The sequence below is a fragment of the Petaurus breviceps genome, unplaced genomic scaffold (genome assembly GCF_028583685.1).
Source record: "Petaurus breviceps papuanus isolate PSGF00001 unplaced genomic scaffold, PetGlider_PUasm1.0 90897, whole genome shotgun sequence".
In the NCBI taxonomy this organism is placed as follows: Eukaryota; Metazoa; Chordata; class Mammalia; order Diprotodontia; family Petauridae; genus Petaurus; species Petaurus breviceps.
Window position 1 is genome coordinate 7,700,788 of NW_027187374.1, and position 14,056 is coordinate 7,714,843.

General features: G+C 41.1%; 2 protein-coding genes across 6 annotated transcripts in view; one reads left to right on the plus strand and one right to left on the minus strand.

Annotated features, from left to right (window-relative positions):
• GART (phosphoribosylglycinamide formyltransferase, phosphoribosylglycinamide synthetase, phosphoribosylaminoimidazole synthetase) overlaps positions 1-7,359 on the minus strand; it is a 46,080-nt gene extending 38,721 nt beyond the window's left edge. Inside the window, exons 1-4 of one of the 5 annotated variants that reach the window (XM_069074936.1) lie at positions 7,235-7,359; positions 5,671-5,738; positions 1,577-1,729; positions 259-354 (exon numbers count right to left, since the gene is read on the minus strand). In XM_069074936.1, the coding sequence (XP_068931037.1) occupies positions 259-354; positions 1,577-1,721 (241 nt within the window). In that variant the 5' untranslated portion in view covers positions 1,722-1,729; positions 5,671-5,738; positions 7,235-7,359. Of the gene's footprint in view, positions 1-258; positions 355-1,576; positions 1,730-5,666; positions 5,739-6,094; positions 6,663-7,234 lie in introns of those variants that run through there. The other 4 variants (XM_069074937.1, XM_069074934.1, XM_069074935.1 and 1 more) reach the window with 4 other exon arrangements.
• Positions 6,804-14,056, plus strand: part of SON (SON DNA and RNA binding protein) — a 35,117-nt gene continuing 27,864 nt past the window's right edge. Inside the window, 4 exon segments of the mRNA XM_069074933.1 lie at positions 6,804-6,977; positions 9,672-9,838; positions 11,681-14,053; position 14,056. The exon segment at position 14,056 is cut by the window's right edge and continues 3,761 nt beyond it. Coding sequence (XP_068931034.1) covers positions 6,901-6,977; positions 9,672-9,838; positions 11,681-14,053; position 14,056 — 2,618 coding nt within the window. The 5' untranslated portion in view covers positions 6,804-6,900.

Below are 14,056 nucleotides of genomic sequence, written 5' to 3' on the forward strand. Positions count from 1 at the left end.
AAAAAAAAAAAAAAAAGACAGTGTCTTATTATCAGGGAAACACGGTAGTTACCAGTTGAAGTCTAGAAAATCAATTCAGGATCTGAGGTTAAATTTTAAAAATCTATTCAATAGCAAGTTTTAAAGAAATTCTTTTGTATAAATAAAGTTGAGTTAGTTTACCTCTGAGGTAGAATTTAATCCTAAAATCCTATGATTAAATACTCTCTTCCATAAAGCCAATCTTATAAAAGCAGACTAGAATTTTTCCAACTTTACCAGCAGCAAGAGGAGCCTCTGGTCCAACAACTACAAGTTCAATTTTCTGATCTTTGCAGAACTGAGCAAGGGTAGTATGATCACTGACTGACACAGCTGTAAAGATAAAACAAAACAATAATTTTCATATCTAATCGTAAAGCTGCCTATCATCTACCCGCGTATAATCGCCAACTTGTAATTTTTTTGGGGGGACAGGTAGTATGTAACTGAGTTTAAATGACAATTTTTTAAAGGAATTAAGCTAGAGAACTAGTTCATTTTATTTTGAGTTGCTATGTGTAAATCCTACTAATCAGCCCAAAGCTCTGTAAATTACTTTCTGAACTACTAAATGAGGTTAGTTTCTCTTTCACAAATACAGGAATATCACTGGTTGTACTGTAAAGAATTATTTCATAGTTAAGTACAAGTACTAACATGTTAAATTTTAATAATCTCTTAAATATTGGAAAAAAAAAGTTACAATAGAAAGATATAATGGCCGATTTCTAGGACATCAGTATTCTCAAGCCACTGAGCATTGCATTTATGCACAATATCCCTGTGCACTAATATATTACTTTCAAATACATTTGCTTTAAAATTTTGTTTTTTTCACAAACAGAACCCCCATTAATCAATATGTATCCTTTTATGTTTATAGCAACTTCCATTTGAAATACCTTTGCTATCTTAAGTTGGTTCAAAAGAGAATCTCCTTTTGCAAGCTGAAAATTCACAATCCACTTCAAAACACAAGGCCCAGAGTAATGTAACCTACCTATTTTTCCAAAAGATAAATTTTTGTAAAGCACTTTTCAAGTCACAGCTCTATGTTAACTATTAATAATCACTGCTAGCTTCACTAATTCAAACTATGTTATACAGAATTGTTTGACAAAACTTTTGGTTGTTATGGAATGCTATTAGACTAGTCCATTCTGATCATGTGTCACAACAGTGTTGGGATTGGTGTGGAGAAGACTTAGATTCAAATTGTAACTCAGACACTAATTGTGGGTCTGGGCAAGTTACTTTCAGCTTTAATTTCCTCATTTGCAAAATGGGGAAAGTAAGAGCAACCACCTCACAAGGTTATTATAAAAACCGAATGCAATAATGTATACAAAGTTCTGTACAAACCTTAAAGCACTACGTAATTTGTCAGTATCATTATCAAGAAATTTAGTAAGATGCTGACATAAACTGACTCCCCAAGATAAGAGTTATAAACAGAATAGCACATCTCACACTTCTGGCAAATTGATAAAATTCAGTTAGATAATCTCTAGGATCCTTTTTAGCTCTAACATTCTATAAATCAAAATGCCTTTACCTGAGTTTGAAATCTTCCCATTGTTGGCTGTTCCTGCATTTCCTGGGGCAACTATCACCTGGCTGACATGATGAGACTGAGCAAGTTTCCAAGCCAGTGTATGTTCCCTTCCCCCATTGCCAATTATAAGCACACGAACTGCCATTAATTTGTCTGCATTGTAAGGATAAAAAAAGAGAAAAGAAAAAATTGACAGCACCAGGAGAATGAAGTTCAGTTAAAATTTAAAAAAAAAATAACTTCAAATCCACTCATTACCTCATTCCTTACGTCTTGGGCAATGCTCAACACTGTTGATCATCCCTTCCCCTTTCTGAAAAATTCTTTTCTTTGCCTTCTGGCTTTTTTTTTTTTGGTAGCAGTAGCTTAATTCCTTTGCTTTTCTGACCCTTTCTTTTAAGAGTCCTTTTTTTTCTTCCTCCTAAATGGTAGTACTCCTTGAGGTTCTATCATTTGACTCTATTCTTTCTGTTTTCTCTCCCTCCCCAATTTTATCTACTCCCATAACTTCAACTATCACCTCTACACAACTTATTCCCCAGTCAACTCTTACAATCTCAATCTCACTTCAACAATGGTTCAATATTTAAGTAATTATTGTGTGAAGGGGATTGTGTTAGTTTCTGTTAAGAATTTCAGTTGTTGCCTGAAAGGGAAATATAGTAGGGCACAGACATGAGGACAAATATAATTAGAATGAGAAAAACACACAGGAAAGGTCAGATTTCAAGAAGACTTATTTTCTCTGGCTAGAAGGAATCTAGGCAGACCTCAAGGAGTAAGTAGTGTATCAATTATGCCTTGAATGCAAGGATTTCAACAAACAAAGGCAGGATTGAATAGAGCAATGGCCTTGGAGTCAGAAGGACCTGAGTTCAAATCTGGCCTCAGACACTTGGCACACTTACTAGCCTTGTGACTTTGGGCAAGTCACTTTAACCCAACTGCCCTCCAAAAAGAAAAAAAAAAAGAATGCAGTATTTTATCCTACAGGCAATGGGGAAATGACTGAAGGTTTCTGAGTAGGGGAGTGTGACCTGATTAGACTTGGGCACCATGACAGCATTATGAAAGGTTGGTTTAAGAGAACAAGTTAGGAAACTGATTTTTTACTGTAATGTATTTGCGAGGTAACAAGAGCTTAAATTAGTGGATAGGAAGAAAAGATGCATTCAGGAGGTATTCTTGGAGATAGAATAGACAGGACTTTGCAACGAATTAGCAGAAGAAAGTAAAATAGGACAGTGAAATTTTAGGATAATTAAGAGAATTTCAGTTAATGAATGGCATAAGTAAGGTTAGCTAGGAGGGGCAATTTGGGGGGAGGAGGGTGAAGAGGGAATAATGAGTTCAGTTTTAGATATGTTGAGTTTGAAGTGCTGGTCAGGTATCCAGGTAGATATGCCTAGCATACATTTGGAATGAGACTGTGGTCACATTTCTAATTGCCTGCTGGACAGGTTCCCTTAGATGGCCCACCAACACTTCTAGCTACTTGTCACTTTTGACCATCATGTTCAAAATCAAACGATGTTTCCTCTCTTCTTCCTTGAAGGCAGGGATATTTCATTTCTGTCTTTGCATCCTCAGGGACTGGTCCAACATTTGACACATAGTACACACTTAATAAACACTGAATGAAACAGAATAAAATAGTATAGCAAATATCTGAAAGCCTATTACATAGAAAGGGTAAAGATTAGATTGAGCTGCTTTGGCTGTTAGGATGAAGAGCTAGAAACAATGGATAGAAGATGCAAAGAGGCAACAATACCATTTATTAAACTTCTAAGATGACAGGCACTGGTGATATAAACACAAAACTTTACAATCCCTGACATCAAGATCACATGCTACTAGGGTAGGTGAGGGAAAGAGAGAATAAACATTTAAATTGAACTTACTATGTGGCAGGTACTGTGCTAAGTACTTTAAAAAGGCAGTTACTGCAGTTTTATACCCATTTTACAGTTGAGGAAACTGAGGTCCACTTTAAGTGGTTTCCCCAAGGTTGAACATCTAATTAAGTGTCTAGTCATGTTTGAGCTCAGGTCTTCCTGACTCTAGGCAAGGTGCTCTACCCACTTTACAGCTTAGCTCTAGCTGCCTCAGGGTAAAGAGAGAATGTAAAATGTTTATAGAAAAATATAGAATATATACAAAGGTAATATGAACCCCTTAAGGTGAAGGGAATCCAACAATCTGGAAAATCAGAAAAGGCTTCTTAAAGGCTCTAGCACCTAAAATGCAGTCATGAAGGGAGCCGGAGGATTCACAAAGTAGAGGTAAAGAGGGAGGACACACCAGATATGGATATGGGGTAGAGCCTGTGTTAAGACATGGGGAACAGAAGGAAAGAGGTGAGAGGGAATGCAGTATGCAGGAAACAGCAAAGAGGTTTATTTGACTGAAGCATGAAGCCGCATGTGAAGGGTAACTATGCTTAATCAGGCTGGAAAGATAAACTGGAGTTAGTTTATGAAGGGCTTTGAGGGCCAAACAGAAGACTTTGTATTTTATCCTACAGGCAAGAGTTCATCCCTTTCTGGGAGCTAAGAATGGTGTTTATATTTTAAAATAAAAGTTTGAATGTATTTAAGAAGCTAATAACTATTCTTAGTTCAGGGGTCATAAAAAACAAGGATCTGTTTTGACCAAGAGCCAGTAAAGATTCTAGAGCAGAGAAATGACAAAGGCAGACCTATACTTTAGGAATATCAATCTGACAGAGGATGGAGTAGAAATTGGGGAGGTTGGATGCAAACAGATTAATCAGAAGACTATCTGCAACGGCCTAAGCAAGAATTGATTAAGGACCTGAAGTAGAATAGTTGTGGTATGAGTGAAGAGGTGATAGTGTTGATAGGACTTGGCAACTAATTAGATAACTGGTACCAAGGGGCAGCTAGATGGTTCAGTATATAAGAACACTGGGTCTGGAAGTCAGGAGTCAGAAAGATCTTAGTTCAGATTCCACCCTGGACACTTAGGAGCTGTGTGACCTTGAGCAAAACTTTACTTGACATCTAAATCTGGGTAATGTGCAGTTCTCTCTTCTTTAAAAAAAAGTACACCTACCTCTTTCCTTAAGACAAGATACAGTGCCATTCAGTTTACATGGATAACTTATAGTCCAATGAATTAGTAAACAGTATAAAGCAGAAATAGAGGCTACTTTCAAAATCCCCAATTTATATTATGTGAAAGCAAAAGCACCTATTGAAAACATTTTGGACTATAGGGAAAAAGCAAATTAAATCAAGGAACTAATCAATTCTTAATTTTTGTGAAAGTGAAAAAACAAAATATAACAAAAACCAACCATTTACTTGAATGGTATAATGTAGCTTATCATAAGTTCAAAACCAAAACCATGAGCAGCAACATTTTAATTAAAAATCAAGACCCTATACACTGGCATTGTAGATATTAAAAAACAAATGGATGTGGCTGCTAGGTGGCACTGGCATTGGAGTCAGGAGGACCTGAGTTCAAATCCAGCCTCAGACACTTAACACAAAAAAACTAGCCGTGTGACTTTGGGCAAGTCACTTAACCCCTATTGCCCTCCAAAAAAGCACAAAAACCAAGTGGTAAAAGATTAGGAAAACAAGCCTCCATTGGGCACATGGTAAAACCAAAAGCACGTGGTCAACCCCACTGGATTAAAAAACCAAAGCTTTCTAACCGTAGTACAAAACACTCCTCACAATCACAGTATTAAGGAAAAATATATGGTAAACCCCAGAGAATTAAAAAACTAAATGAATTCTATTTGAAATACACACGAAGAAAAAAGTAGCAGGGTTAAGTAAAAGCACTTGGTCAGTCTCATATTAAAAAATGAAATTAATTCTACCCTAAGTACTAACAAGAAAAATTCTTCATTAGTTACAGGGTTGAAGAAAATGCACATGGCTGACCCACAAAATTAGAAAACTGAAATTCTACCCAAGATAAATTACAACTATCACACTTCTCAGTCTCCTCTTGCTAACAAACCACAAGATGTTATAGAAACCTAACTTATATGAATAAGGACCCTTATATGTGTAAATACAAAAATACAAACACAAAGGCTCCCCCGTACCTACTTGCTAAGGAAGAAGTGTCAAAACCCGCCAAAAGGAACAAACCCTAAGGTCTTTTGCTCCGCGTAAGTCTGTGAGGAGTGGAAAAGAAATTCGTTAAGTTCAAGAAGCCTTCCAATCTTCGGCGCTTATTTATTTTCATAAATTCTTAATCCGGCATCCCGGTGGTAACATTCCCCGCGACTGGCAAAACCTGGAGACACAAAAGTAGAGCCCCTCCCCCAAAGGCCTGAGGCCTCCTGCTCCAGCACAGGAACACGAGGGCGGACAGTCCAGGGGATGTCCCCCCCGGGCTCAGATTCTAAGCCCGTGGGCCCTTCCCCGACCTGGGGAACCATGTTCACGCGTGTTACGTAACGATACCTTCTTTACGACTCCCCCACTCTGCCTCCCCGCCACCCCCAAACCCTTTTCTTCAGTCTTGTACCTCTTACGCCGCCGAGGACCCCGTTAATAGCTTATCCCTGGAAAAGAGCGCCGAGGGCTGGCACAGCCGGAGGCCGGCGCCTTATTTAGCGAGGGTAACGATGGACGCGCGGTTTCCCGCCTAGACGCGGGGACTGGGGGCTCCCGGAGCAGCCAGTGGATGCTCACCAGCCACGGCGACCCTGCAGCCAGGGTCTCAGAAATCGAGGTGGATTCAAACGTGGGGGGCGGGGGAGGGGGCGGAGGGAAGGAAAGACTATTTTCCAGGGTCACAGGACTGCGCGAGCATTGGGAGGAAGACGATGAAGAGGCGGGCCCTCCCCGGGACTGCAATAAAGCCGGACTTGGCGCCCCCCTCAGGCGTGCGCGGGCTCCGCGGGAAAACTGGCTAGCTCTCACCTCGTTGCCAGAGTCCCATCTGTATAGTTATGCCCTTAAGTCAACCCAAACCACAAAAGTACAAGCCCACGTCCCTCCCCGAACGCTGGGGGCTAAGCCGCTCACGTTGGCGGGATTCACCCGCAGATACTGGCCCTGTAATGGCGCCTGCGTCAGGCACTAACATGGCCGCCGCAGCCCCGAGCTTGGAGCTTACGTCAACGGCTCCGCCCTCGTCTCGCAAGAACGTCCCGAGAAAACGAAAACGTGCCCGCTGATTGGCCCAGTGGCAGAGCGTGCCTTCTCCGGAGCACCGTCCAGAGCCAATGAGGGAAGAGAGATAAGGAACCGGCCGTAGCGCCTACTCCCGACGCATGCTGGGAGCCTGGAGGTCTTGGGAGGAGGAGTTGAGAGAACGGAGCGGCCGCCATGGCGACAAACATCGAGCAGATCTTCAGGTCCTTCGTGGTCAGTAAATTCCGGGAAATTCAGCAAGAGCTTTCCAGGTAACGTGTTCCCAGGCGTATCTGCCTTTAGGTGACCACTGGGACCGATACAGTGTTCCACCGCTATATCCCCGAAGCCGCCATCGTCCTTTGGCCTAGGCCTCGCAGGAGCCTCGCCCGGGCCTGGGATCTATTTCCTGGCCCCCGCCCCCTCCCCCATCTCCTACCTTCCTTCCTCTCTCCCCTTGCGCGCGAGGGCTTTCGTCTCTTGCTCCGTGGCTCTCTCCTCCCCCCGCCCTCACCAACCCCCAACCTACGGACTGCGTTCGTAGACTTCCCTTTTTCTTCCGAGTAACCTCGCTCCCTTCCGTCTTCCAGGCCCCGTTGTCCACCTTGGGATGGGCCTAGGTTCCTCCTCCGATCCTCCTCTTCTTCCTTCCTCCTCCTTCTCCTCCACACCCCCCGCCCACCCGTCCCCCCCCCCGTCCCCCGCCTCCCGCCTTCGTCTCAGGAGATTTCACCTTTCTGTCCCTAGCCTCGGAAAGGGTATATAACGGCGTTTTTATAGTATAATCCTGAAATTTTATTCTTGCTAATTTTCGATTATTCAAGGCCCGGCAGTGCAGTTTTGGTGGATTGTCGAGGCTTTTGGTTTCCCCTTTGCTGTTTCCACCTGTTTTTAAAAGAATTGGAAGCAATTAAAAATTTTCAGTTTGTTGTTGGTTTGAAACTCAGGTTTGAAGAGGGAGATGATTGAAAGAGTGTGAGAGAGTTTCTGTGTGTGTGTTGGGAGTAGAGGAGGTATCTTTTGAGTTTTAGCTTTTTTCCTATCCTGGCTTCAAATAGCAAGCAAAGTTGGGTTGACTTAACTCAGTTATCCCCGAACTACTATTGTCCTTTATGTTTCCATTTGCAAAAAAAAAAAAAAAATCTGTTTAGAGAGAAAGGAAAATGTCGAGGAGGTAGTGCTTTTGAGTGGTTTTTCCGTTAGTGTTTCTGCCTTTTCTACCTTACTTGACCCTTTACAAAATAAGAAGATAGAAACAAGAATCCCTGAAACTTAAATATTTTTTAGTTTCACTTATACAATCTCTCCGTGGCTATTGACTATCTTTAAACTCCGGTGTCTTGATCATATCTGTTGGTCACAATGTAGTCTTAACTGAATCTCCCAAGAGTAAATTAAATAGCCAAATCAAGTTCTTAATTCTCATTTACTGGCTGGATTGTGTTGGGGGGCGGGAAAGATGTGGTGATGCCAAGGTATTGGTCATATGAGCGAAGGAATAATTTTCAGGGACATTCCTGAGACTTAAATTACATGAGGTGTTAATTTGTGTAGTGTAATTCTATTATATTTGATTACTGTCAGTTGAGTTCCTATAGATTGTCCACTTTGTTGATTATGCATAGCAAATTTCTGGACCACTCTACACTTTTAGCATTAAAGGTGTGCTTAGAAGAAACCTAAGCCAATTTTAATATCAGTTCATACAGAACATAATTATGAACATTACCCACTTTCACACCTCTCCCCCTCTTGTTATAATATGTTTTTGTCTCTCCTTGTGTTAATATATAAATTCTGAACCAAATTTGAATAAGATTTTGGATTATGTACTACTAACTTAATTGTTAAATTAGTCAAATTTAGTTGTATTAGTATTACAGTGGTTTCTCTGGTAGTTTCAGTGTGCTTCCTTGGTTATATTTCCCATTGTAGTTAAAATTTTTTTTGAGGTTTAGTTTTTTTAGGCATATGGTAATTTGATCTGACAGATCAGACCTATGTAATTTAATTTGGTCGACAGGAACAGAATCAGAATTGTAGTAAATATTCTTTAAAATACATTGAAATGTGAATTGGAAGAACTTAAACATAGGTTCATTCTTTGGTGTGTCACAGACAAATGAACACAACCGTAACTAACCTGGAGAGTTGTTCAGCTTTAAACAGGGAAGATTTTAATCATATTCTGAAAGTGTGAACTTCAGTGCTTTTTTTATGTTTACAATGGTATTTATTAAAGTGTAATTAATAAATTGGTTTATTTTAAATATCCTGTGCCATTTTTGTATATGGTTGCTTTAAGTGTTTTTCTACAAATTTATGGAAGTTATATTTAACTTTAGGAAAGAATGTGATTTATTTTTACCTTTTATGTAGTTTGTTAACTTTTGTGTGTCTTATATTGATAGTAATATCTATGTAAATAGGTTGGCTAAACATACTGATTTTTTTTCTCCCTTCATTATAACTATATGCTTGTATTGTATGTTAGGCTATACTTTTGTGTGTGTGTGTGTGTGTGTGTGTGTGTGTGTGTGTGTGTGTGTGTGTGTATTTTCATGAGACTTTTTTTCCCCCTTTTTGTCAAATATAAGTAACCAAAAGCCCCAAACTTAGATTTCTGAAGGTATTGAAACAGATGAGCTCAGAAAACTTTTGTTTTGGGGGATTTTACTTGATTTTCACAGTTGTAAAATTGTGGTAATGTGACACTATGAAATTAGAATTTAAACTAGTTTGGAAGTATTTTAGAAGTTAATAAAATTTGACAAAGAGTTATTGTGGTTTAAGAACATGTTTACAAAAACCATAAAAGATGGCAGTGTATCTTATATATTCAGATGTGATAGTAAGGTCACTAAAATTAAGCAAATTATTGATAGTTTATTTTGTTCTGTTTATTGAATATTAATAGCCATAGAGTTGATGAATTGTGCTGTTGTTGTTTTTTTTTTTTAAATCAGTGGCAGGGTTGAAGGCCAGCTGAATGGTGAAACAAACCCACCTGTTGAAGGAAACCAGTCAGGTGATGCAGCTGCCTGTGCAAGGAGCCTACCAAATGAAGAAATAGTGCAGAAGATAGAAGAAGTGCTATCTGGGGTCCTAGACACAGAATTGCGATATAAACCAGGTAAAGTTATCTGTGTCAAGGATTATCCTTCCCTAGAAATCTCAAAAGGAAGCTTAAGTGGTCTTTAGAAAGCAGTATCTTTCAGCATATTTCATATTACAGGAAACCTTTGTTATAACCTGATTTCTTAGACTAATTGAATTTTCTGATTACTTGAAGATAAATCTTTAAAAAAATCCTGAGACTTTACAGAAAAATCTAATAAGGTTATATGTTCTCATTTATACTCACTGAAGCTGAACTCTTTTTCATTTGAAGTCTTGTAGTTTCTTAGTATCATGATTTTGAATTTCATAATAGGGTAGGTTGATACCAGTTAATAGGATGATAGGATTTATAGCTGGAATCCTACAGTCAAATTCTCTCGTTTTAGAGATGAAAAACCTGAAGCACAGGTAGGTTAAATGATTTGAATGTTATCATCTTAAATGTGTTCTGACTGGGGGAGGTGAAGAGAAGAGAAAAGATGAAAGGTAGGTTATTTCCAGTTTCTGTTTTTAAAAATTTAACATAACAGACAATATTAGTTGCTTCTTATAAGAGGTAGTCAGGGAAATATAAAATCAACCTTCAGTACTGAGCACCTATCTTGTATCTGATGACTGACCCATACTGAATTTTTTTTAGAATATGTATTAACTAAAACATTCAAATCATGAATCTTTTCAAGAATCTAAGCCATTTTGAAAAATCTTTTTAAGGCTGCAGCAATAGATAATTAGGATTTAGGATAGGGATAGTAACAGAAATGAAAGAAAAACAATTTCACATCTAAGTTAGGCAAATCTTAATTGTACTTGAAATTTAAAGAAAAATTTATGCATAGGTCTTGGCGTAGTCTGACTTCTTTTTGCATTCTTTTTTTATATTCTTTTCTAGCCTGTACATTTTGATAAGAGCATGCAGGTATTTGTGCAGTATAAAGAAGTATAACCCACTTGCTTATGAATGCAGTAAAATTTCCTTCCCTTAGCACTTGAGTGTGAATTTTATTGAACTAAACATTAAAGATTATGAAGGTTTCTCCTTCTGAATGCCATTTTTAGAATATTTTTCTTTGAAAAATAAGTTGTTACTTTTAGAATGTTCTTTTTTGATTGATTTTGTGTCATTTGGTGTTCCTGGTTTTTCTAGTATTAAGGAGTAGAATCTTACTAAGGTCTTAATTCATGTGGAATTTTGAATGCTCTACTTTTCTTGGTATTAATTTTTGAATCATCTCAGACTTTATTGATGATCAGACTTAATGTATATGTAGACATAATAGACAAGTAATTCTATGTGGACATGCATTGTTAGGAGGAAATAAAGCTAATAGAACAGGGATAATCCTTTTTGGGGGGGAGGGGGAAGGTAGGGCAGTTGGGGTTAAGTGGCTTGCCCAAGGTCATACAGCTAGTTTTGTGTTAAGTGTCTGAGGCTGGATTTGAACTCAGGTCTTCCTAACTCCAGGGCCTGTGCTCTATTCACTGCGCCACCTAGCTGCTAGATAATCCTTTCTTGATATTAATATTTTCTCTTTGTATCTTTTAAAATGTAAGTAGGGAAAAATATGTATATTAACATATAACTGGTAGCATTAAAATAATCAGTGAATGGACATTTGTGGCAAACTAAGGCTTGCTGTTATATTTTAAATATTAGTGGAAATATTACTGAAAAAGTTCCCAATGGAAAGTTGCAGACAGATTGACTTGAGGAAATGTTGAAATTTTTACCTTATTTAAGTTACTTAAGAAAAAAATCTTTATAGTTTAGTACGTGAATTTTAACGTAACATTTATTTAAACCAGTGTTTTGAGAGTGATCTGAAAAATTTAATGTCATTTCTTTTTATTTTAGATTTAAAGGAGGCCTCCAGAAAAAGTAGATGTGTATCTGTACAGACAGACCCTACTGATGAAATTCCCAGCAAAAAATCAAAGAAACATAAAAAACACAAAAATAAAAAGAAGAAAAAGAAGAAAGAAAAAGAGAAAGAGAAAAAATACAAGAGACAGTCAGAAGAATCTGAGTCAAAGCTGAAATCTCATCATGGTGGAAATGTAGGGTTAGAGTCTGATTCCTATTTGAAGTTTGATTCAGAGCCCTCAGTGATGGGGCTGGAGCACCCTGTCAGAGCACTTGGGCTACCTAAGCCCCCTGCAGTAATGCTGAAGTCACCAACAATGACATTGGGACTGAATGAATCTCCTGCAGTTGCTCTGGAACCTCCTACAATGGCAGTGGAGGTGTCAGAACCACATACTTTGGTAGCACTGAAGCCAACTTCAGTTGGGGAACTGTCAGAACTACATGCAGCATTAGTCCCAGAACCCTTCACATTAGAGCAACCAGAGTCATCTGTGGCTGTTACACTGGAATCATCTGTGAAACAGACATTGGAATCTCCTGCAGTGATGCCAGTGCCTACTACAGGGGTAGTGCCAAAGTCATCTGAGGCACATGTATCGGTGTCATCTGAATACAATGCAAGATCTATGCCGAAGCATTTGGAGATTCCATCTTCAGAGCAGTCAAAGATCACATTGCCCGAACCTCCAGCATCACAACTGCTAGAGTTATCAGAAACTTGTGTGGTGACAGCATCAGAGACACCTGCAGAGGTCCATCCTAGGTCAAGCTCAGTGACAGCTTTGGAGTTGCCAGAGTCATCTGTAACTGAAGTTCTGAGGTTGCCTGAGCAGTCTACAGCAATACCACTATTGTCTCTGGAGCCTCCTACAACTACGGTATTGGAGTTGCACAAATCACCTGCAGTTTCAGTGCCAGAGATGCCTGGGCCCCCCACAACACCATTGCCAGAGCTGCCAGGACCCCCTATGACGCCAGTTCCAGAGTTCCCAGGGCCTCCTGTGACAACGGTGCCGGAGCTGCTGAGACCCCCCACGACGCCAGTTCCGGAGCTGCCGGGGCCCCCCGTGACATCGGTGCTGGAGCTGCCGGGCCCTGTGACATCAGTTCCAGAGCTGCCAGGGCCCTCCGTGACATCGGTGCCAGAGGTGCCAGGCCCCCCTGTGATTCCGGTACCAGAGGTGCCGGTTCCGGAGGTGCCAGGGTCCCCTGTGGCATTGGTCCTGGAGTTTCGGGGGCCCCCTGCAACACCGGTGCAGGTTCCGGAGTTGCCGGGGCCCCCTGGGTCACTGGTGCCAGAGTTGCCAGGGCCCCCTGTGACTCTGGTACGTGTACCAGAGTTGCCGGGGCCCTCAGCAACACCAGTGCTTGAGTTGTCACAGGATTTTCCTGGGCTTCCAGCACCATCAATGGTGACGGAGTTGCCTCAGGAGGTGCCAAGGCAACCCACGATGGCACTGGAAATGCCACAAGAGTTGCCTGGGCTGCCTGTGGTGACAACAGCATTGGAGTTGCCTGGGCAGCCTGTGGCAGCTGTGGCTTTGGAATTGGCAGAACAACCTGTGATGACAACAGAACCGGAGCAGCCTACAGTGATGCCAGCGCTGGAGTTGCCGGGGCAGCCTGAGGTGACAACAGCAGCAGGGTTGCCTGGGCAGCCTGTGGCTGCAACAGCACCAGAGTTGCCTGGGCAGCCTGAGGTGCCAGAGTTGCGGGGGCTGCCTTCGGTGACTGGGGTGTCAGAGTTGCCAGGGCAGCCCTCAGCAACTGTGGCACAGGAGTTGCCGGGGCAGTCTGGGGCACTAGGGCAGCCTGTACCAACTGTGGCACTGGAGTTGCTGGGGCAGCCTGTAGCATCAGAGCTGTCAGGGCAACCCACAGTAGCTGCAGCGCTAGAGTTGCCAGGGCAGCCTGTGGCAACTGTAGCGCTAGAAATGTCAGGTCATTCTGTGATGACAACATCAGATCTGCCAACGATGACCATTTCACAATCCTTGGAGGTGCCTTCAACGACAGCGCTGGAATCATACAGTACAGTAGCACAGGAGCTACCTACTACATTAGTGGGGGAGACATCTGTAACAGTATCAGTGGATCCCCTGATGGCCCCTGAGTCCCATATGTTAACTTCCAATACCATGGACTCCCAGATGTTAGCTTCCAATACCTTGGACTCCCAGATGTTAGCTTCCAATGCCATGGACTCCCAGATGTTAGCTTCCAACGCCATGGAATCCCAGATGTTAGCTTCCAACAGCATGGACTCCCAGATGTTAGCTTCCAACAGCATGGACTCCCAGATGTTAGCTTCCAACAGCATGGACTCCCAGATGTTAGCGACTAGCACCATGGACTCCCAGATGT